Source organism: Sturnus vulgaris, unplaced genomic scaffold (assembly GCF_052056855.1).
Source record: "Sturnus vulgaris isolate bStuVul1 unplaced genomic scaffold, bStuVul1.hap1 Scaffold_299, whole genome shotgun sequence".
In the NCBI taxonomy this organism is placed as follows: domain Eukaryota; kingdom Metazoa; phylum Chordata; class Aves; order Passeriformes; family Sturnidae; genus Sturnus; species Sturnus vulgaris.
In genome coordinates, this window is record NW_028276373.1 from 251,601 (window position 1) to 271,458 (window position 19,858).

Here is a 19,858-nt window from a genome sequence, read left to right on the forward strand (position 1 = left end):
TTAGGGTTAGTTGGGTTAGGGTTATGGTTAGGGTTATTTTGGTAAAGGTTAGGCTTATGGTTAGTGTTAGGGCCAGTTGGTTTAGGGTTAGGGTTAGGGTTATTTGGTTTAGGGTTAGGTTTAGGGTCAGGTTTAGGGTTAGGGTTAGGGTTATTTGGGCTAGGGTTAGGGTTATGGTTAGGGTTAGGGTTCGGGTTATGTTTAGTTGGGTTTGGGTAATGGTTAGAGTTATTTTGGTAAAGGTTAGGCTTATGGTTAGTGTTAGGGCTAGTTGGTTTAGGGTTAGGGTTAGGGTTAGGGTTATTTGGTTTAGGGTTAGGTTTGGGTTAGGGTTAGGGTTAGGGTTAGGGTTATGGTTAGTTGGGTTTGGGTTATGGTTAGGGTTATTTTGGTAAAGGTTAGGCTTATGGTTAGTGTTAGGGCTAGTTGGTTTAGGGTTAGGCTTATGGTTATTTCGTTTAGGGTTAGGGTTAGGGTTAGGGTTAGGGTTATTTGGGCTAGGGTTAGGGTTAGGGTTAGGGTTAGGGTTAGGGTTAGGGTTAAGGTTAGGATTAGGGTTAGGGTTATGGTTAGTTGGGTTTGGGTTATGGTTAGGGTTATTTTGGTAAAGGTTAGGCTTATGGTTAGTGTTAGGGCTAGTTGGTTTAGGGTTAGGGTTAGGGTTATTTGGTTTAGGGTTAGGTTTAGGGTCATGGTTAGGGTTAGGGTTATTTGGGCTAGGGTTAGGGTTAGGGTTAGGGTTAGGGTTAGGGTTAGGGTTAGTTGGGTTAGGGTTATTTTGGTAAAGGTTAGGCTTATGGTTAGTGTTAGGGCTAGTTGGTTTAGGGTTAGGGTTAGGGTTATTTGGTTTAGGGTTAGGTTTAGGGTCAGGGTTAGGGTTAGGGTTAGGGTTATTTGGGCTAGGGTTAGGGTTAGGATCTCTGACCCATTTTGGGGGTCCCCAGCTCCATCTGAAGGATCCCAGTTCTATTTTGGGGGCGTCCCAAGCTTTTTTCCCCTCCCCCCATCTGAGTTTTGTGCCTGATTGCAACACCGGAGCTCGTTATTGCTTAATTAAGAGAAAGGGTTTTGGAATGGGTGGGGCCAAATTCTCAGTGGGACACCCCAAAAATGCTGGGGGAGGGGAATTTGGGGGAGTCCAGGACATTTGGGGACACCCCAAATTCTCAGTAACGGGATTTCGGGTGGGCGGGGATGGGTTTAAAGGTCAGGGGAGGTTTTTGGGGTGTCCCAAATTTATTGGGGACCCCTCTCCAGGTACTCTGGGGGTGCCAGCCTGGCCTGGGCCTTTGGGTACCTGCTGTTCTTCCGCACCCCCTGGGTCTGGGGGCTGCCCGAGCCCCCCCCCTACGCCAATGCCCTGCAGCTCCTCATCACCCTCAAGGTAGGGGGGGTCCTGGGGGGGTCCTGGAGGGTTTTGGGGGGGTCCTGGGGGGGATTTGAGGAGATCTGGGGGGGGATTTTGGGGAAATCTGGAGAGATCTGGGAGTGAATTTGGGGGAGGGAAGTTCCAGGGGTGATTTTGGGGTGATTTCGGGGAGTCTTGGGGTGATTTTGGGGGGTCCTGGGGGGATTTGAGGGGTTTGAGTTGTTGTAAGGTGTCTCAGGGGGGCTCAGGGGTGATTTTGGGGTGTTCAGGGTGATTTTGGGGAGATTTTTTGGGGCTCGTTAAGGGCAATTGGCGGGACACTGGCGGGCCAGCAAGAGGCGTGGCTTCAGCTGTTCCGCACCCATATATGGAAAAGGGGGCGTGGCCTGACATAACCCCGCCCCCCAGATGGTCAGCATGGCCAGTGACACGCAGGAGCTGCGGGAGGCGGGGCTAAAACAGGTGACGTCAGAGGAGACGCGGCTGATGATTGGCTCCCTGCGGCACGTGCCGAGTTTGATTGACATCCTGTGCTACAGCTACTGCTACCTGGGGCTGCTGACAGGTGGGGGCGGAGCCTGAAGGGGCGGGGCCTAAAGGGGCACATGGGATTTTATGGATTTTGGGGGGGTCTGAGGGGATTTGGGGGGGTCTGGGGCGATTTTGGAAGAATTTGGGGGTCCAAGATAGGATTTGGGGGGGGATTTTGGGACATCCCATATGTGAATTTTGGGAAATTCTGGGGCTTCCCTGAGGGAATTTTGTGGGGGCTTTTGGAGAGTCCTAGAAGGGATTTTGGGGGAATTCTGTGGGAGGTCCCTGAGGGGATTTTGGGGGGGAATTATTGGGGGGATCCTTGAGAGGACCTGGTGAGAATTCTGTGCAGTTTTGAGCAGGATTTCGGGGAGGATTTTGAGAATTCCCTGGGGAATCCCTGAGGGAATTTTAAGCCATCCCAGAGCAAATTTTTAGAGCTTTACATGCAAATTTAGGTCCTTTTTTCATTAGTTTGGGGCCGCCTGTGTTTTACCTGTGGTCATGTCTAACCTGTGCCCCCATGTCTCACCTGTGCCCCCATGTCTCACACGTGTGCATATCTCACCTGTGTTCCCCCCATAACTCACCTGTGCCCCCTCCACGTCTATCCCCCCCCATGTTTCACCTCTCCCCCCCCGTCTCTCCCCAGGTCCCTTCTACCGCCTGGGCACCTACCTGGACTGGGTGTGGGGCCCCCCCGCGCCCCCCGCCCTGTCCCGGGTGCTGTCCCACGTGCGCTGGGCTCCCATACTGGGCGTACTGGGAGTACTGGTGGGCCAGGCGTGGCCGGCGCAGGCCGTGCTGCAGCCCGAGTTCCTGGCCCGGCCGTGGCTGGCCCGGCTGGCACACATGGTGCCCGTGTTCCTGGCCCTGCGCCTGCGCCTCTACGTGGGCTGGCTCTGCGCCGAGGGCGGCTGCGTGGCCGCGGGGCTGGGGGCGTACCCCAAAACGGCCCGGGCCAAACCGGGACAGGGGCCCACGGTGGCCTGGGAGCGCCCCAAGAGGTGAGTGAGCACAGGGACGCCGGGGACTGTATGCCACCTGTGTCTCACCTGTGCCAAGTGTGCTGATCGCTCCTTAGACCAGTGGGATTTCGAGTCCGCCCACCCCATGGGGCACAGAGTGGGGGGTTCCCGCATCACCTGGGTGTCACCTGAAGGTGTCACCTGCGTGTCCCTATGTCTCACCTGTGCCAGGTGTGCTGACCTGCCCCCAGAGCAGTGGGATTTCGAGTCCATCCGCACGGTGGATCCCTGGGGCACGGAGGTCGGGCGCCGTTTCCGGGGGGGGCTGCGGCGCTGGAACATGACGGTGCAGTGGTGGCTGGCGGCGTATGTGCACCGCAGGGGACCCCGCCAGTACCCCCTGCTCAGGTACTGGGAGCACTGGGAGGGTGATTGGGAGCACTGGGAGGATGACTGGGAGCACCGGGAGAGGCACTAGGAGCACTGAGACGGTGATTAGGGGCACTGGGAGGGTGATTCAGGGCACTGGGAGGGTGATTGAAGGCACTGGGAAGGGCACTGGGGTCACTGGGAGGGACTGGAAAGCACTGGGAGAGGGATTAAGAGGGAGATTGGGGCACTGGGGGCTGAGTTTTAGTGGTCATAGATTAAATTTAGGGGTGTAAACTGAATTTTTGCCTGCTTAGGCTCAACTTTGTGGAGAGCACAAACTGAATCTTGGGTACTTGAGCTGGACTTTGTGGGGCACAAACTGAATTTTGTGTGTGTACATTGAACTTCGGGGGTGCATAAATGACATTTTAGTGCTCCTAAGCTCCATTTTGGTGCCCATAACGCCCATTTTGACATCTCCAAATGAAACCTGGCTGCCTTTCCTCTCCCATCTTTCCACCCTGACCGTATTTCCTCATTGTTTTTCCTACCCAAACCCAGGAACGCCTGGACCATGCTGGCCTCAGCCTATTGGCACGGGCTGCACGGGGGGCAGCACCTGGCGTTCCTCACCGTGCCGCTCTGGCTGGCGGCCGAGGCGGCAGCCGAGGCGGCTCTGGGGAGACATTTCGGGGTTCCCCTGGAGCAGCTGGGAGGATGGAAAGGCTCCTTGCTGAGGGGAGGGCAATGGTTCCTCAAGATGAGGGCGTTCGAGTACCTGAGCATGGGGTTCGTGCTGCGCGGGGCGGCGGCCACGCTGCGCTTCTGGGCCTCGGTGCATTTCTGCCTCCATCTTGTGCCTCTCCTCATCCTGCTGGCAGCGGCCGGGGCGGGGAAAATGGCGGCCAAAGGGCGGGAAAAGGGGCAGGGAAAAGGGCGGGAAAAGGGGCGTGAGGGAGAGGGGGGAGGGGGGGATGCGCAGGTGAGGAGGAGGAGGGGGGACCCCTGTGAGGGCAAGGATGGGAGTCCTGAAATTCAGGAGGGTGGGGATCCCCCGAACCCCAAAATTCAGGAGAGTGGAGACCCCCGAAATCCCCAAACTCAGGAGGGATGGGACCCCCTGAACCCCAAAACAGAGGCCAGGGAGGAAGCCCCGGCCCCCAGATCCCAGGAGCTGAGGAAGAGGATGGACCCCAAGAGCCAGAACTTGGGGACACCCCAAACTTTGGAGTGAGGAGGAGGAGGAGGAGGAAATACCCCAAAACTCAGGTCAGGGGGAGGGACCCCAATGGAAAATAGAGGGAAGCACCCTCAACCCCAAAATCCAGGAGGGAGGGGCTCTGGTAGTCCCAAATCAGGGGGACCCCCACATGAGGAAGAGGAGGGACCCCAAAAAACAATTTAGGGGAGACCTGTCACCCCCCTGAACCCCAATACCCAGGAGGGGAGGCCTGGGGAGGGATTTGGGGATGCTGGGGGGCTGCAGGCACCCCCCGCGAGAGCTTTTTTAGGGGGGTGGGAGTGGGGAGCTCTGTTTTTGGAAAGGGCCCCCCAAAATTGAGAACAATTAAAGCTTTGAGTGACATCTCCAGTGTGTTTCGTGTGTGTGGAGACCCCAAAACTGACCCTTAAACCCCTAAAACTGACTCAAATACATCTAAAATGGAGCCGAATACCAAAAGTTGATCCAAATTCCCCTGAACCGACCCGATCCTGCAGGACCCGAGGTGAATCTTTGAGGGAAATGAAGCAAATCTTAACGCAAATCTTTTAAAATCTGGAAAGAACTCGGGCCGGGAGTTCCTAAGAAGATTTTGAGGGTTCCCAAAGGGGGTTTTATGGTTATTTTAGGACTCCCGAGGGGGTTGGGGGTTTTTTTGTGGGGGGTTTTCAGGGAGGCCTCCGCCTCCCCTCGGTTCAATATGGCGGCGCTCCCACAGTGCGAGAAGGCGGGAAACCTTCACTTCCGGCGCCTCGCCACTAAGGGAGGTGGGTGAGACCCAGCGCAGCGCCGCCTGGCGGCGGAGCAGGAGAGCAGCGCCGGGCCCCATGCCAGTATCCGTACCCGTGCGCCCCCTGCTAACGCCTGCCGATCGATTATATCGGCGATCGATTGCTCTTGCCTGCTGATCGATTAGCTCGGCGATCGATTGATCGCGACTGCCGATCGATTAGCTCGGCGATCGATTGATCGCGCCTGCCGATCGATTAGCTCGGCGATCGATTGCTGATGCCTACCGATCGATTATATCGGCGATCGATTGCTAATGCCTGCCGATCGATTAGCTCGGCGATCGATTGCTGATGCCTGCCGATCGATTATATCGGCGATCGATTGATCGCGCCTGCTGATCGATTATATCGGCGATCGATTGCTCATGCCTGCCGATCGATTAGATCGGCGATCAATTGATCGCGCCTGCCGATCGATTATATCGGCGATCGATTGCTAATGCCTGCCGATCGATTATATCGGCGATCGATTGATCGCGCCTGCCAATCGATTCGATCGGCGATCGATTGCTAATGCCTGCCGATCGATTAGATCGGCGATCGATTGATCGCGCCTGCCGATCGATTAGATCGGCGATCGATTGCCAATGCCTGCCGATCGATTGCTAATGCACACTATTTGCACACTCCTTGCACACCCTTTGCACTCATACAGAGGCAGGAGGTTTCTCAGTTCTGGTCGGGGTTTTTTGGGGCGTTCATTCAGGGGGATTTCCTCAAGGATTGGGACACTCCTTGATTCCATCCCTTGCCTGTCTCCCAAGCGCCACCCTGTGGGCAGAGCGCGGTACTGCGCGCCTGCCTCTCCCAAGATGGCGGCTCGGGTGTCGCTCCCCGACCTTCTAACTCTGGCTGCAAAAGGAGGGTGGCACAGCAAGGAGCCCGCTCGCTCTAGTGGGATGCCTGCGCACGACGCGGACACCGATCCCACGGGTGCGATTTTCGGCGGCGTTTCCAATCGTGCGGACATCTCCTTCAGCCCGCTTCGGCCCGGGGAAGAGGGGCGGGGCCGCCAGCGATGGTGCCGGCGCAGCCCGGGCAGGCTCGGGGCGGAGCCGGGGCTTGGCGAGGCGGGGCACGGAGGTCCCGGGGACGGGACCGGGCGGGGCCGGGGCGGTGCTTTAGGGGCGGTCCCCAGTGGTCCCAGGCGGCACCGGGGGCGGGGCCGGGTGATCCCGGAGCGGTACCGAGCTGTGCTGGGGACGGTGCTGCAGGGGCGGTGCCGGGCCCGCCTCAGGGTGATTGAATGCCCAGAAATCGCCTCCTCTGCCCCGTGCTCACACTGAGCTGCGGGCTGCAGCGTGCTGTCGGAGCTCCGCACACAGCACGGATTTGGGCTTCCCCTCCTCTCAAACCCTCTCCCCCTTCTTCCTCCTCCTCATCTTCCTCTTTTTCCTCTCCCTCCACCTCGCCCCCCTCCCCGGGCCCCTGACTCCCCCCGGGATCCCCTCCTCCGGAGGCGGCCCTTCCGAACCGACCCCCCCTCCAAGCCCCGGAGCCCGAGACCATTAAGGTAAGCTTTGGAATTGAAATATCAGGATATTCACTGGCCTGAAATTTCAGGATTGTACGATTTTTTCTTGAAGCAGTTACCTTTGCTGCAGGATTGTGTGGTCACCAGTCTCCTTTCCTGTGACTCTTGTTGAAATTTGCTGTCAGATAACCGGCTAGTAACGAAATATTTGACAGAAATCAATGCTGTGAACGGACTTCACTGCAGCAGTTGATGAAAGAGCGAAGAAAATGTCTGTCGTGTTTACGCAACCCCCCGAGGCTGAATGAATTCTGATACTGTAATAAATCAGTGCAGTTGGTGCTTGCAAAGGTCTTGACATTGATCAAGAAGATATTACTTTGGATTTTTACTTTTTATCAGCGTTTCTTTAATCTGTACTTCAGCACTCTAGCCTTTCATAAGTCTTCTCCGGTTTCCTCTGGCCCTGCAGAGTAGTCCTCTCTGTTATTGTCTGATCCCAGCTTTGATGCAAGGAGGACTTTTTGTCTTGAAAATTAGCATCCCCCTCCGCATATTTAAATTAGTTATTTGACTTCTGAGAAAAAGCTGGTCAGCTCGAAGTCCACCAGACACCAGAGGTTGCTGTTTTTAGCACCTTATTCAAAGAGGACATCCTTTAGTTACCTAAGTAGGGGTAGAGATTTACCCCTAGGAATAAGGAATAAATGCAAGCAGACTGTCCTGCCAAGAAAAAATCCAGTTACAGTGACTGAATTAGGGTTTAGTGGCCCTTGATCCTTGCAAGGGATTAAAGGCAGGTTCACTTGGTCTCCCAGCAATGAATGTCTCAACCGAAAGCTGCTCAAAATGTGCCGTTTTTCTGATGGTTTTGGATTCTTTTGCCAGGTGGGAACATGGACTGCTTGACTTGTTCCTGTGTCCACTTTCCACTTCAGTCCTTTGCATTTTCTCTGAAGGGAAAGCAGGAACAGGGAAGTTGGGGCAGTTCCGTCAGCAGAAAGGCTGCTAAGAATAGATGGTAAGGACTTACTTTTCTGCACAGTGCCATGTAACTGAAGGCTCGTTTTTGGATTTCACATTCTGTTCCTGCCTGGTTTTGTGAGAGCTGCAGGTGCATTTCTGTTTCCAGACCCTGCCAAAAATAGTCGCTTATATTATAATGAATCCTTTTTCCTTCATGTTTTCTTGCTTTAAATGAATTCCCCTGTCAGACTGATGTGAGCAGCAGTTATTTTTAGAGCTGCTGGTGTTGTACACGGAGTAACTGTAGAACAAATGAGTTGTGATGGCTTCCTTGTATTTGATGTGTGGAGAGGAGCAAAGGCACAGATTCATCCTGTGTAATTGCAGTCGTCCAACGTAGGTGCCAGGGTTGGCAAGCTGGGCAAGGTTTCCTCTCTTGCTGGGCCTTAGGGGGAGGGACCTGAACCCTGGTGTCACTCGGATTCCTTCCTCTTCTCCCTCCTCCTTTCTTGCTTGTAGAGCTGGAGCTCGGGGTCACCGAGTTTGGGTGCTCGCAGTCAGGGCCTGAATTTGGAGAGCAGGAAAGCGGGGGGAAGTTTCTAGGCACGTCAAAGCCTGTCTCTAGGGTGTGGGACTTGTTGGTCTTCCTCACCACCCCCAGCAACTTGCACTTCTCTCTGGACCTTGCTGTGGTCACAGCCCACTGCTCATTTATGTGACTGTTCATCCCGCTGCCTGATTGCTTTAAGTACAAGTAGCCTGATTCAGGTTTAATTTAGCAATGATTTTCCTCTGTTTCATCGGTAGTTTTCTAAAACTCCCCTACAGGCTATTTTGAAGGTGCTTTTTTTTTTTTTTTTTTAACTGCCTGTGATGATAGAAAGCTGTACGGCCCTCTGAAAGCAGTATAACCTGCTTTCCAAAAATTACAGAAGTAGGATTTTTATTGTCCACTATGCAGCTGAAGTCCCCCTAGTGAGCCTCTTGAACTGAGGGTGAGGAGAGCGGCAGATACGACTCCTCATCAACCTGCTCTTCTTTTCGTTCCTAAAAGAAGGAAGCATGAAGGTAACTATAGAAAAAGATCTGCATCCCTCGGGGTGTTGTATTTTAGGTGTTTTGAGGTTTATTTACACACCTCCTCCTTTGTTTCCTGGACAGGTTTTACGTGACAGTGGAGCGTTTGAGGACACGTGGAAGGAGCTTTCAATTTGGCTGGAGCACTTGGATAATACAAAAGAAGACCAGAAGGAAGCAGTGATTCAGTTTTTGGAAAAGGTAACGGTGTTCAAATCAGCTGGATAAAAAAATGCAAAGAATAGTGTTAGTGGAAACTGGAGGTCTTGTTGCTATTGTTGAGAAACCTGTCAAAGACCAGCGAATGAATTCTGAGAAAAGCCTTGTTTGGGATTCTTTATACGGAGGTGGCATCCTTCTTGTGTTCAGTGGGAGGGCAGCCAAATGATTTGTAGGAAAATGAAATCCAAAAAGATCAGCTGTTATTACAGCATTGTCGGTGTAAGGGTAGAGTGGTGTAGGTGTGGGTAGCTTTGATCTCCTCTTTAGGTGCCGACATTATCAGAGCTCAGTAGATGGTGGTCCTTGACAAGGAAAGGTGACACTTGCTGTTTACTCTTCAGGATGTTGAATGCCCAGTGCTTTACCTCCACTGTGGTCTGCCCAGGTACTCGGTGTGTGGTCGCAATCTAGGTGCCAAGTTGTGGTGGGTTTTTGTTTTTCCATCAGTGTGGCCTGTAGAGCAGGAACTGTAGACAGAATCCTGCAGAAGTGCTATGGAAGTTGTCCTCATAAAAGCTGCCCAGCTTTCAGCACGTGGTCGTTCTCAGTACCGTGTGGTTCCCCTGCACTTGCCAGCCAGCAGGTGCACTTACCTTTCTCCCCACCTTTGCTGACAGATCCTGCTGAAGCTGGTGGCCAACCCCTGTCCCTACACTGACAAGGCAGCAGACCTGGTTCAGGCAGCCAGCACGCTCCAGGTGGCTCTGTTTAAACAGGACTCTGATAACGTCAGCATCCCCGTCTCTCACATTGATGGTATGTGGTAACCTGTCAACATCCCAACTCCATGACTTGGGGATACACTTTCTAGCCCTAATCAGCAAACTGGGGATGGATAACTCTGGCAATCCTGTTAAGTAAGGGCCCTCCAGGATTCAGCTCTCCACGTGTTCTTGGTATCAGAAGTCGAAGTGGAATTGCCAAGTTGCCGCTTTACCTCTGAAAGTAATTTCTGCCGTGGTTGTGCCACTTGAACGGTATTTGAAATCTCTCTTCATGCTCTTGCAGCGGCGTTTTTGAACTCAAATGGAAATCTAGCCCTTCTGCCTGGGACTGTTGACAGAGTCATGGAATCCCAGAGTGGTTTGGCCGGCAAGGCTCCTTAAATCTCATCCAGTTCCAGCCCTGCCATGAACAGGGACACCTTTCAGTAGCCCGGGCTGCTCCAAGCCCCAGTGTCCAGCCTGGCTTTGGACACATCCAGGGATCCAGGAGCAGCCACAGCTGCTCCGTGCTGGACAGCAGCATTGAAAGGCAGAGTGAAGGTTCAGCTGTAATTTAGGGGTTGCACTTAACGTTGTATTGTGTGACAAATGTGGCTTTCATACTTTTTTTTAATTTTTTTTTTTTTTTATTAAAAAGAATTAAAAAGATGCCTTGTATTCCTGGAGTGTTGCATTCTACGTCTGTTGTTTTTCCTGTTAGTCTGGATTCTTGCTTTGATGTTTTTCTTCACTTATTAGATGTCCTGGATATGGTGGATGTCCTGATCGAGGACAGTGATGGCTTTGATGAAGAAGTTGGGTTCTCTTTAAATGAAGACGTGATCATTTCCCTTCAGTGCTGTTGTCCCTGCTGCATTAGAAGCCAGGAATGAACAAGTCCACGTGGGCCTGGATGCTGATCCCTCTTGCTGGTCCATGACAGCATGTGACAGGTGAGATTTCCAGGTGTCTGATTTAGCAGGAAACTGGTTTGTTCCTTCTTGTGAGGAGGCTCATTGGCTTTGCATGGGCAAAGCCACTCCACGTTTTCCATCTAGGAACAGAGTTGGGGAGCTGTTTGAAAACAGAGTCCCAGAGGTAAACAGCTTGGCTCGGTATTTCTGTGTGGAAATAGAAGAATATCTGTGTCTTCTGATTTTTCTCTCGTCTTTCTTCCACAGGTGTTTTTGTATTCCTGACTTGGGTTTCCATCGGGGACACGTGGCTTGGAGCTCAGGAGCCGGATCTGTTCCTTGCCCACGGCAGATTGGTCTGCACTAGTGCAGGTGACGAATTACAGGACGGCTTGGGAACTCGGAAACAAGGAGAAGCAAGTCTTATGTGTCTTTGCAAAAAGTTTTGGCTACCACAGGGCATTAATTCAGGGAGTTAAGACTTCATCTTTAACGTTCTGTGCTCTGCCAGCATCACTGCGAGCCCTGAAAGCCTCCTGAGCTGTTCTCATACAGACCTATCTTGTTTGGTCAAAAAAAAATCTTAGTTTAGTTTCGTCCAAGAAATGTTACTACTCTGTGCGAGCTCATGGGGAAGCTTTTATTTGGCATCTCTCAGTGGGACATTGAAAGTCCAACTTCCCATTTCTTGAACAGTCTGAGAGGCAGTATTACTTTCTATCATTTTTATCACAGGCATTTTAAACTTTTTGAGGAACCGGCAGGACTGTTTGTGCGGAGGCGTGCGGTTCACAGCCATCCTCTGTCCAACGTAGGATGGGAAAAAAAGGCTGGAGAGCTTCCTACAAGGGGCTGTAAGTGCAAATGACCAGGAGCCCGGGGTTTAGTCATGATGGTTTAGTATTTCTTTAAAGACTCTGATTGATTTCATGATGCCAAAACCAGTATGAATAGAAGACTGAAGTCAGGAATCACGATGGTCTCCTTGGGTTTAAAAAGCTTTAATGGTGTTTCAAGACATTTGTATGAGACCTGGTTTGTTTTTTCTTACCCTTTTATTCAATCAAAAAAAAAAAAAAAAAAAAAAAAAGCCTTGATCCATCACTGCTGCTGTGATGTGTGACAAATGCCTGTCCTCCCTCCACGTGGAACAGGTGAGAGGTGGAACTGAAGCCCAAAGAGTTTTCTGCCCACTGATAATATGTGAGTCATATTGGGAATTCTCTGCAGAATGGCAACAGTTGTTCTTGAATGTGGCCATGAGGGGAGTGGAACATGGCAGCCCGGGTCTGAGAAGGTGCAGTGCCAGAAGGAGAAGCTTTGAAATGTTAAATCAGGATTGATTCAGGTGACTCGCGACCGCGTGCTGTGCCCAGGTCCCTGGTAGAAATACTGTGCAGGGAAAAGCCAGAGCTGCCTGTGCTATGAGCTGAATTTTTTATTGGGGGGGGGGGGGGGTGTGTGTGAAATAAGAATGAGGTGCAAATGAGGGAATTGCTTGTGTGTGTGAATATTCTTGTCCTAAAGGAGCGCTGCCCGGTGCTCCTCCCTTCCTGTGCCCCTCTCCTGGTGAGCCTCTGTCCTGCTGGCCGTGCCTCTCTGTCTCCGTGCCTGTGCTGCTCCTTGCCCGTCTTTGCCCGCCCCGCACGGGCTGTGCTCGCTTCCTCTCTGGCTCCTGGGTTCCCTCTTTGTCATGGTACCCCTCAGTCCTTGCTGTGTGTTTGGCACTCTCTGTCTTTTCTCCGTCCTTCTCTGTGCCTCTGTGGTGCTCCCTGTGCCGTTGTTTCCCGTGGGATCCTTGTGTCCCGGTCACTGTCTGTCCTAGGGTGATGTTATGGTGTTTCTATCTCCAATCATGTGTCCTGATTATGTTTGGTATTATGTCCTGTGCTTCCAGGACTGACTCTGAGAGTGAAGCTTTGTTTTGTCTTGTTATCAGCCGGCTCACCTCCCCCATGGTCTATGTTTAGGAGAGGTTTTAGCTCGGTTTGCTTGCTTGCCTGCTTGCTTGCTTGCTTGCTTGCTTGCCTGCTTGCTCGCTTCTGCCTCTTTTTCTTTCCTTCGCTTTGCCCTTGCTTTTTTCTTATTAGTTAGTTCAGCTAGGCAGTCCAACTTTTTCCCTGGACTGTTTTCTCTTCCACCCCGTCCCCTCCCTCTCCTGGATACCATCTGAACCTGTTCCGGACGGGGACCTGGGAAACCCCAAGAAACACCGGGAGTCTACACTCTGTCACCTGCAGCAGCCATTCCCAAGCGCCAGAGACTGATAACTGGGCGACCACTCGCCAGAGAGACTGAACTCGTCATCCCTTCAGAACGGTGAAAGAGTTTTTTGTCAGCTGGTGTTGTCTTTTTTCCCTGTGCTGGGGAGTGTCTTGCTTGTTAAATAAAGAGGTTTTTTTCTCCCACTCTTCTCCGAGGAAATTCTTCCCGAACCCGGTGGGGTGGGGGGGAGGAGTCGTGGGGTTTGCTGTCTGGGGGCTCCTTCTGGAGGTTTTCCCCCAAATTTGCCCAAAACCAGGACACTGTCCCTGTTCATTTTTAATCCCTCCCTCTTGTGCTGCCCATCCAGCATGCCAGGGGTTTCTTTTCGTTTTTTGGTTATTTTTCGTTTTCATTTTTCTTCTTCTTTTTTTTTGGTGGGGTTTCCATTTCATCGTGCACCTTGATGTTGATTTTCTTCCCTTGTCGTCTCTGCTGCCCCTCCTCCTTTCTGCCCCTTGTCCCCTGTGTCTGCAGGGCTGGGGAGGAACTTCAGCCCTTGTGGGGGTTGCCCTCCCTTTTCTGGTGTCAGCAGAGTCACTTTCTGTGGGATGGACCCATGGGAGGGGTTGCAGTCAAGTGCCCTGCTGCTGTCCAGGGCAGTTGGAGTCGTTCTGTGCCTTCTTTGGGGTGAGGAAAAAAGGCTGAGGGGGGCTCCGACGTGGTTTGGGGCACCCCAAGGTCCCTGGGAGAGGGAGCCGGGCTGCGCTGGAGGAGCAGGTGAGTCGGGCATGGGGGGGGGGTCATGGTGGGTGCCAGAACATTGAGAGGGAGGGGTGGGTGTAGAATGCATGAAAAACAGAACCTTAAAAAACAGCTAAATATAGTCTAAAAGGAATGTTTTATTGGTTTGTGTTTGGATAGAGGTAGGGTTTTTTTATAGATACTGTAAATAGAAAAGATAAAGAATAAAAATATAGAAGCAAATATAAGAAACCAATATATAAATATATTACATTACATTATATTTTGTTATGAAAATAGAAATGTATAAATATTTAGACTTTAAAAGGAATTTTTTATTGTTTTTTATTTGGTTAGAGGAGGGTTTTTAATAAATAATATAAATAATATAGGCAAAAATATACAAATATGCAAAAATAGATACTGACATAAAATTATTATAACTATATATGCATATATATATGTAAGTATAAATATATAGAAATAAATATAAAATACATGTATGTAGTATGTAATATAAATAATTTATCGATTTTAATATGTTATATTAAATAGTATGTTATAATAGAATGTAAATAGCATATAGTATATTAATATACTAGTAAAAAATACGTTAAATAGTATATAAATATAGAATACACAATATAGACACATAAATCTACAGATATAAATATGAAAACTAAATAAAAAAATATATTCAAATATAATTTAAAATAATCGAGTTTTTTGTTTCTATTTGGTTAGAGGCAGAGCTTTTAAAGAAATAATATTAAAAACTATGAACCTACAAATATAGATGGATATAGATAAAATAGAAATACCATTAGTAATATAAATCTATGTATATAATGAATAATAAAATAATATTGTATATATGATAAATAGAATAGCAATTAAATTGAATATATGAAATATGTCTAGATTATGACTATAAATTAAATATTAAAAAATAGATGATTTCTATATATAAAAGGGTTTTTTTTTCATTTGGTCAGAGGCAGGGCATTTTTAGTTTGGGTCGGGGTTTTTTTGGGGCGTTCATTGAGAGGATTTTATGACGGGTGGGGACTCTGGTGCTTGGAACTCTCTCCCTTCTCTGTCTGTCCCTGACAGGGCGGCAGTGCCGGGCTGAGTTGGGCGGCAGTGCTGCCGCCGTGTGGACACGGGCGGGTACTGCACCGTGCCCCTCTCAGGATGGCGGAAGGGCCCGCGGGCCGGGACCCAGCCGTGCGGCAGCGCTCAAGATGGCGGCCTCTCTAGGACCCCGGCGGATAGGCGTCTACATAAAACGCCTGCCCGCGCCCGCCGGCGCCCTCACGCCCGCGGCACCGCGGACTGCGCGGCCGTTGTCGGCACGCTCTGAAACATCCGGAAAAATTGTCGGCGAGCGGATCGGCGTCGGCGACTTAATCAGGCATCTTATGCCTACACACCGAGGTCCTGATTTTTCCCGCCCTTTCTGCCGCCATTTTTGGCAGGTCAGCCGGGGTGCCGCCCGAGGCGCCATTTTGAGAGTCCCGACACGCTCAAGATGGCGGCCTCTCTAGGACCCCGGCGGATAGGCATCTACATAAAACGCCTGCCCGCGTTCGCCGGCATAAAAATAAATATGCATAAATATAAACATAGACATAAACATGCACAAACGTTAACCTGCATAGATATAAACATAAACATAAACATGCAAAACAATAATAATAAATATAAATATAAATATAAACATAATTAGAAATAGAAATACAAACATGAATAAAATCAGTGAGAAATGGGGGGGAAAAACCATGAAAAATGATGGAAAAATCAGAGAGAAATGGGGGAAAAATCGGTGAGGAATGGGGAAAAAGATCAACGAAAAATTGGGAAAAATCAGTCAGAAGTGGGGGATAAAAATCAGTGAGAAATGGGGAAAAAATCAGTGATTAATGGGCGGGAAAATGCATGAAAAATGGGGGGAATAATTCAGAGAGAAATTGGGGCAAATATCAGTGAGAAATGGGGGGGAAAATCAGGAAATATCCATGAAAATTGGGGGAAACATCCATGAAAAATGGCGGAAAAAATCAGTGAGAAATGGGGAAAAATGGGGAAAAAGGAGTGATAAATGGGGGAAAAAAATCAGTGAGAAATGGGGAAAAATGGGGGAAAAATCCACGAAAAATGGGTGGAAAAATCCATGAAAAATCAACGGAAAAATCAGTGAGAAATGGGGAAAACATCATGGTGAAATGGGGAAAAAATCAGAGAGAAATGGGGAAAAATCATTGAAAAATGGGGGATAAAAATCAGTGAGAAATGGGGAAAATTTGGGAAAAATCCACGAAAATTGCGGGAAAAAATGCTTGAAAAATTGGGGAAAAAAATCCGAGAGAAAATCCCCGGGAATCCCCGGGAAAATCCCCCCGGAATCCCCGAGAAAATCCCCCGGAACACTCGGGAAAATCCCTCCGGAATTCCTCGTAAAATCACCCCGGATACCCCGGGAAAATCCCTCCGGACTCCCCGAAAAATTCCCCCCGGAATACTCGGGAAAATCCCCCCGGAATCCCCGAGAAAATCCCCCCGGAATCCCGGAGAAAATCCCCCCGGAATTCCCCGGGAATATCCCCTCGGAATCCCCGGGAAAATCCCCCCGGACTCCCCGAAAAAATCCCCCCGGAATACTCGGGAAAATCCCCCCGGAATACTCCTGAAAATCCTCCCGGAATTCCCGAGAAAATCCCCCGGAATTCCCTGAGAAAATCGCCCCGGAATCCCAGTGAAAATCCCCCCGGAATCCCCGTGAAAATCCCCCCGGAATCCCCGGGAAAATCCCCCAGGAATCCCCTGGAAAATCCCCCAGGTATCCCCGATAAAATCCCCCTGGAATCCCCTGGATAATCCCCATGGAATCCCTTGGAAAATCCCCCAGGAATCCCCGAGAAAATATGCCCGGAATCCCCTGGAAAATCCCCCTGGAATCGCGGGGAAAATCCCCCCGGATTTCCCGGGAAAAATCCCCCCGGAATCCCCGATAAAATCTCCCCGGAATCCCTGAGAAAATCCCCCCGGAATCCGCGAGAAAATATGCCCAGAATCCCCGATAAAATCCCCCCGGAATCCCCGGGAATATCCCCCAGGAATCCCCGATAAAATCCCCCCGGAATCCCCGACAAAATCCCCCCGGAATTCCCGAGAAAATCCCCCCGGAATCCCCGGAAAATCCCCCCGGAATTCCGGTCCATTTCTGTAGGAGAATAGTTTGTAAGGATAGTGCAGAAGGCACTAGTTGCCAACGAGTTACAGCTGTAGTGATTAGCAAGGAGTGGAAACAGCCTTGCCTGCCCAGTGAGGCTGGTTGTTATAAAAGCGTGGGTCAGCTGGCTGCCAGTTTCACTAAGCACAGCTCCAGCAGGAGGTGCAGAGCCTGCTGCAGTGTGGGCTGGAGCCTGCTGGCTGTGCTGCGAGGAGGAAGGGACACGTGGCCGTGCAAGGGATGGACAAGGTGAGAGGATGCTGTGTGTGGGACAGACAGGCTCAGGTGGCTGGGGAAGGGACAGGCTGGGGTTTAGCCAGTCGTACAGAGGAGAGGAGGAGTCGGGGCTGTGTGGAGCTGCCTGTGAGAAAAGGAGTCAGAGTTGCCTCAAAGAAATCTGTGGAGAGAAGGCATGAAAAGTGTGTAATGAAAGACTAATGTTGGTGCCTGTCATGTCTGTCTTGATAGAATTGCTACACGTTTTCTCGGAATGCTTGAATTTAGACATAAAATGAAAACTTTATTGTAAGAAAGGAATGCATTTCTCACCAAAGTGGTGTAGGGTGGGGGATCACAACTCACAGATGGCCTGGAAGCGGAACGGCCACAGGGGTTACTGTAACTGGGCCTCCAGTACCAAAGCCCCAGTGGGTTTAAAGGCTAGAGCTGGGCTGGGATTAGCACGGGCTATGCAGCTGGGCTCATGCACAGGTCTGTCAGCACTCCTACCCGAGGACAGTCCCTCACCTAGGGAGAGGTTCTAGGCCTGGAGATGAGGCTGAGTTTGGGAAGGGTGATGAGGACATGGTTAGGGAGGGATGTAAATGCATATCAAAAGACTTAATTTTGAGGGGTGGCAAGCATTAGCTATAAACCAGTAAGTATTTACAGCTAAAGGCTGGAGGTGGGGGCTGTCTGAGGAGGACAGGACTGTTTAAGGCTGAAGTTGGAAGAGAAACCTTGGTGAAGCTTTTGCGTTAGAAACGGCCTCACCTGCCAAATCAGATTTTTGTCTTCAGGATTGCATGAGTGAGGATGCCACAGCCAAGGAAAAGGTTCAGGTTTGGGAGGCAAAGGCGAGTTAGGCAGGGCTGCAGGGCTGGGGCTTGGCTGTTTCCATACTGCTCAGGGCAGCAAAGGGTAGCTGGCTCACTGGGCCTTGGATCTAGAACTCTTTCTGGAATAAGGTGGAGAGCTGAGGTTCATGCAAGGAAGGGGCCAGGAATTCTTTGTCTGACTGGAAAATGCCAGAGGGGCAGTGTGTGACTCGGATAGGATGATATGTTCGTCTGGCGAGAGTCACAAAAGAATATTTTGGTTTACTGATAACTGGGCAGCTCAGAAGTTACTACTTGACTTAGTTGCTGCTCCCATCTGTTGCACACATAAACAGAGCAAAGCAGACGAATTCTCTCGGAGCCTGAGGTCTTTGACTGGCCCTCCAAAAATGCTGCCCGCTAAAAAACAGACGTGGGGGAGGAAAGTTGTCAGATACAATAGAGCAAGAAAAGGACACGGGCTTCAAAGTGCCCTCCAGCAGACCATAGAAGTGACGTGTCTGGAAGTGAAACCAGCAGTCTGCTTCCCCAGCCTCCTGGAAGCCTCTAACAGCTACACAGGCAGTGAGGGGAGAGAACAATTCAACCTAAAAATAATTTTCAGTAGCGTTCTGCACTGCTGTTAAAAATACTGCAACCAGGGAATGTGGTGTGGTGATAACTATTAGGCCTGTAAGTCTGGTAACTGGGGCTTTTAGCTCAAACATCTCGGTATGGCTACTTTGAGCCTTGTAAAAGCTGCGTTAAGTCCAATTTCTTGGGTAGTTCTACTAGCTCTAGCCTTGCTTTTCATCCCCTCAGTAACAAAGCAACTCCCTCTCGAGAATGTTATTTACTTTCCATATGATGTGCCTACCGATTTCTGGAATTGCAAATGTCTTTGGATACATGCGTAAATTTAAGTTTCAAGAAAGCTGTCAAGCTAAAACAAAGGCTTGCCATAATGCAGAAGAAAATGTTTTATGGAAGAACTGAGAGGTCCCTACCTGGGCATAGAATTTGCTATACTAAGGTGTGTTCCAAACGGATCTGCCATCTAAACAAGCAGAAAAATAGTTGGAATGTAGTGAGTTCAATTTAACTATTGCTAGAAATAGGAATTATTAGCAGAGCTTGGAGCATGATATCACTAGCAGCAGTAAGACGCTTTTAGCTTGCTTCTCATAAATTACTTGTAAAAAGCATTTGTACCTAGTGTGTAGCAATTAATATTTCCCCATTTTCTTCCCCCCCGCCCCCCAGTCTCAGGTACTCCTTTTATTTTACCCTTTTCTGTCTTGTAACATCACCTTCCTTTATTTTATTCTATCTTCTGTTCTCAGAACATCGCAGCATCCTCTGTCAATGTGAAAGCATTTGTTCATCCTGTCTTGGAATGGCTGTCAATGTTGCCCTCTTCTGGATCGCTTTTTTTTTTTTTTTTTTTTTTTAACAATATGTTGCTAAATGTCAGGAAAATTAATCCACAAACACCAGCGGTTTATGTCCAAAAAGGAAACGGAGGAGTCCTTTTTGCTTTATTCGAATAAAGGGAGAGGCCATGGGACATTCCCCTGGGATCTCTCAAATTTTTGGAGGACGCAGCCTCCTTTTTATCCTATTTTCCCGGCCGCATTTCCCTCTCTCTTTTCCCATTGGCTGAGGTACTTGAGAGGCACAGACTTCCCGGAACGCCTGATACCTGAAATTCCCCTCTAATGTATAACCCTCCCTTTTAATTTTTAATTCTTATAGAATTCATAGTTTCCCCCGTTGCTTCTTTCATCTTTCGATATCCAATTTCATTTATCAGCAGCCCTGCAGTTTGTTTGTAAAGGCAAATATCTCTTTCCATTCATCAATCAGTGGAATCCATCCCATTGTTTCTTTTATCTCTCAGTGCTAGCCTTATCTACAGGCTGATCCACAGCTCATTTGTAAAGACAAATTCAACATTCCTCTCAGCTAATAAATGAGAAGTTAGCTGAAAAAAGTAAAAACTGGATTTTTTTTCTGGTGTGTGTCGGACA

At 49.8% G+C, this 19,858-nt stretch overlaps 2 protein-coding genes across 3 annotated transcripts; both read left to right on the forward strand.

Moving 5' to 3' along the window:
- The first annotated feature begins 1,254 nt into the window (after nucleotides 1-1,254).
- On the forward strand, nucleotides 1,255-4,828 carry LOC148217770 (membrane-bound acylglycerophosphatidylinositol O-acyltransferase MBOAT7-like). The gene is made up of 5 exons (XM_088158492.1): nucleotides 1,255-1,384; nucleotides 1,778-1,934; nucleotides 2,556-2,910; nucleotides 3,103-3,279; nucleotides 3,805-4,828. Exons 2-5 carry the CDS (start codon nucleotides 1,778-1,780, stop codon nucleotides 4,475-4,477), a joined length of 1,362 nt encoding a protein of 453 aa, XP_088014618.1. The 5' UTR covers nucleotides 1,255-1,384; the 3' UTR covers nucleotides 4,478-4,828.
- Nucleotides 4,829-7,382: 2,554 nt separating this feature from the next.
- LOC148217771 (nucleolar pre-ribosomal-associated protein 1-like) lies at nucleotides 7,383-13,021 on the forward strand. 2 transcript variants are annotated; one of them, XM_088158494.1, is made up of 5 exons: nucleotides 7,383-8,764; nucleotides 8,858-8,974; nucleotides 9,613-9,751; nucleotides 10,557-10,652; nucleotides 10,881-13,021. In XM_088158494.1, exons 1-4 carry the CDS (start codon nucleotides 8,759-8,761, stop codon nucleotides 10,577-10,579), a joined length of 285 nt encoding a protein of 94 aa, XP_088014620.1. In that variant the 5' UTR covers nucleotides 7,383-8,758; the 3' UTR covers nucleotides 10,580-10,652; nucleotides 10,881-13,021. The 2 variants fall into 2 exon arrangements, with proteins under 2 accessions (XP_088014620.1, XP_088014619.1); XM_088158493.1 differs by having other exon boundaries at nucleotides 7,394-8,764; nucleotides 10,459-10,652.
- The last annotated feature ends 6,837 nt before the right edge of the window (nucleotides 13,022-19,858 follow it).

Coding starts and splice junctions, on each gene's coding strand:
- LOC148217770 (XM_088158492.1), top strand. CDS start 1,778: ATGGTCAGCATGGCCAGTGACACGCAGGAGCTGCGGGAGGCGGGGCTA. Junction 1,935..2,555: donor CTACCTGGGGCTGCTGACAG/GTGGGGGCGGAG, acceptor GTCTCTCCCCAG/GTCCCTTCTACCGCCTGGGC. Junction 3,280..3,804: donor CGCCAGTACCCCCTGCTCAG/GTACTGGGAGCA, acceptor ACCCAAACCCAG/GAACGCCTGGACCATGCTGG.
- LOC148217771 (XM_088158493.1), top strand. Junction 8,975..9,612: donor TGATTCAGTTTTTGGAAAAG/GTAACGGTGTTC, acceptor CTTTGCTGACAG/ATCCTGCTGAAGCTGGTGGC. Junction 9,752..10,458: donor CCCCGTCTCTCACATTGATG/GTATGTGGTAAC, acceptor TTCACTTATTAG/ATGTCCTGGATATGGTGGAT.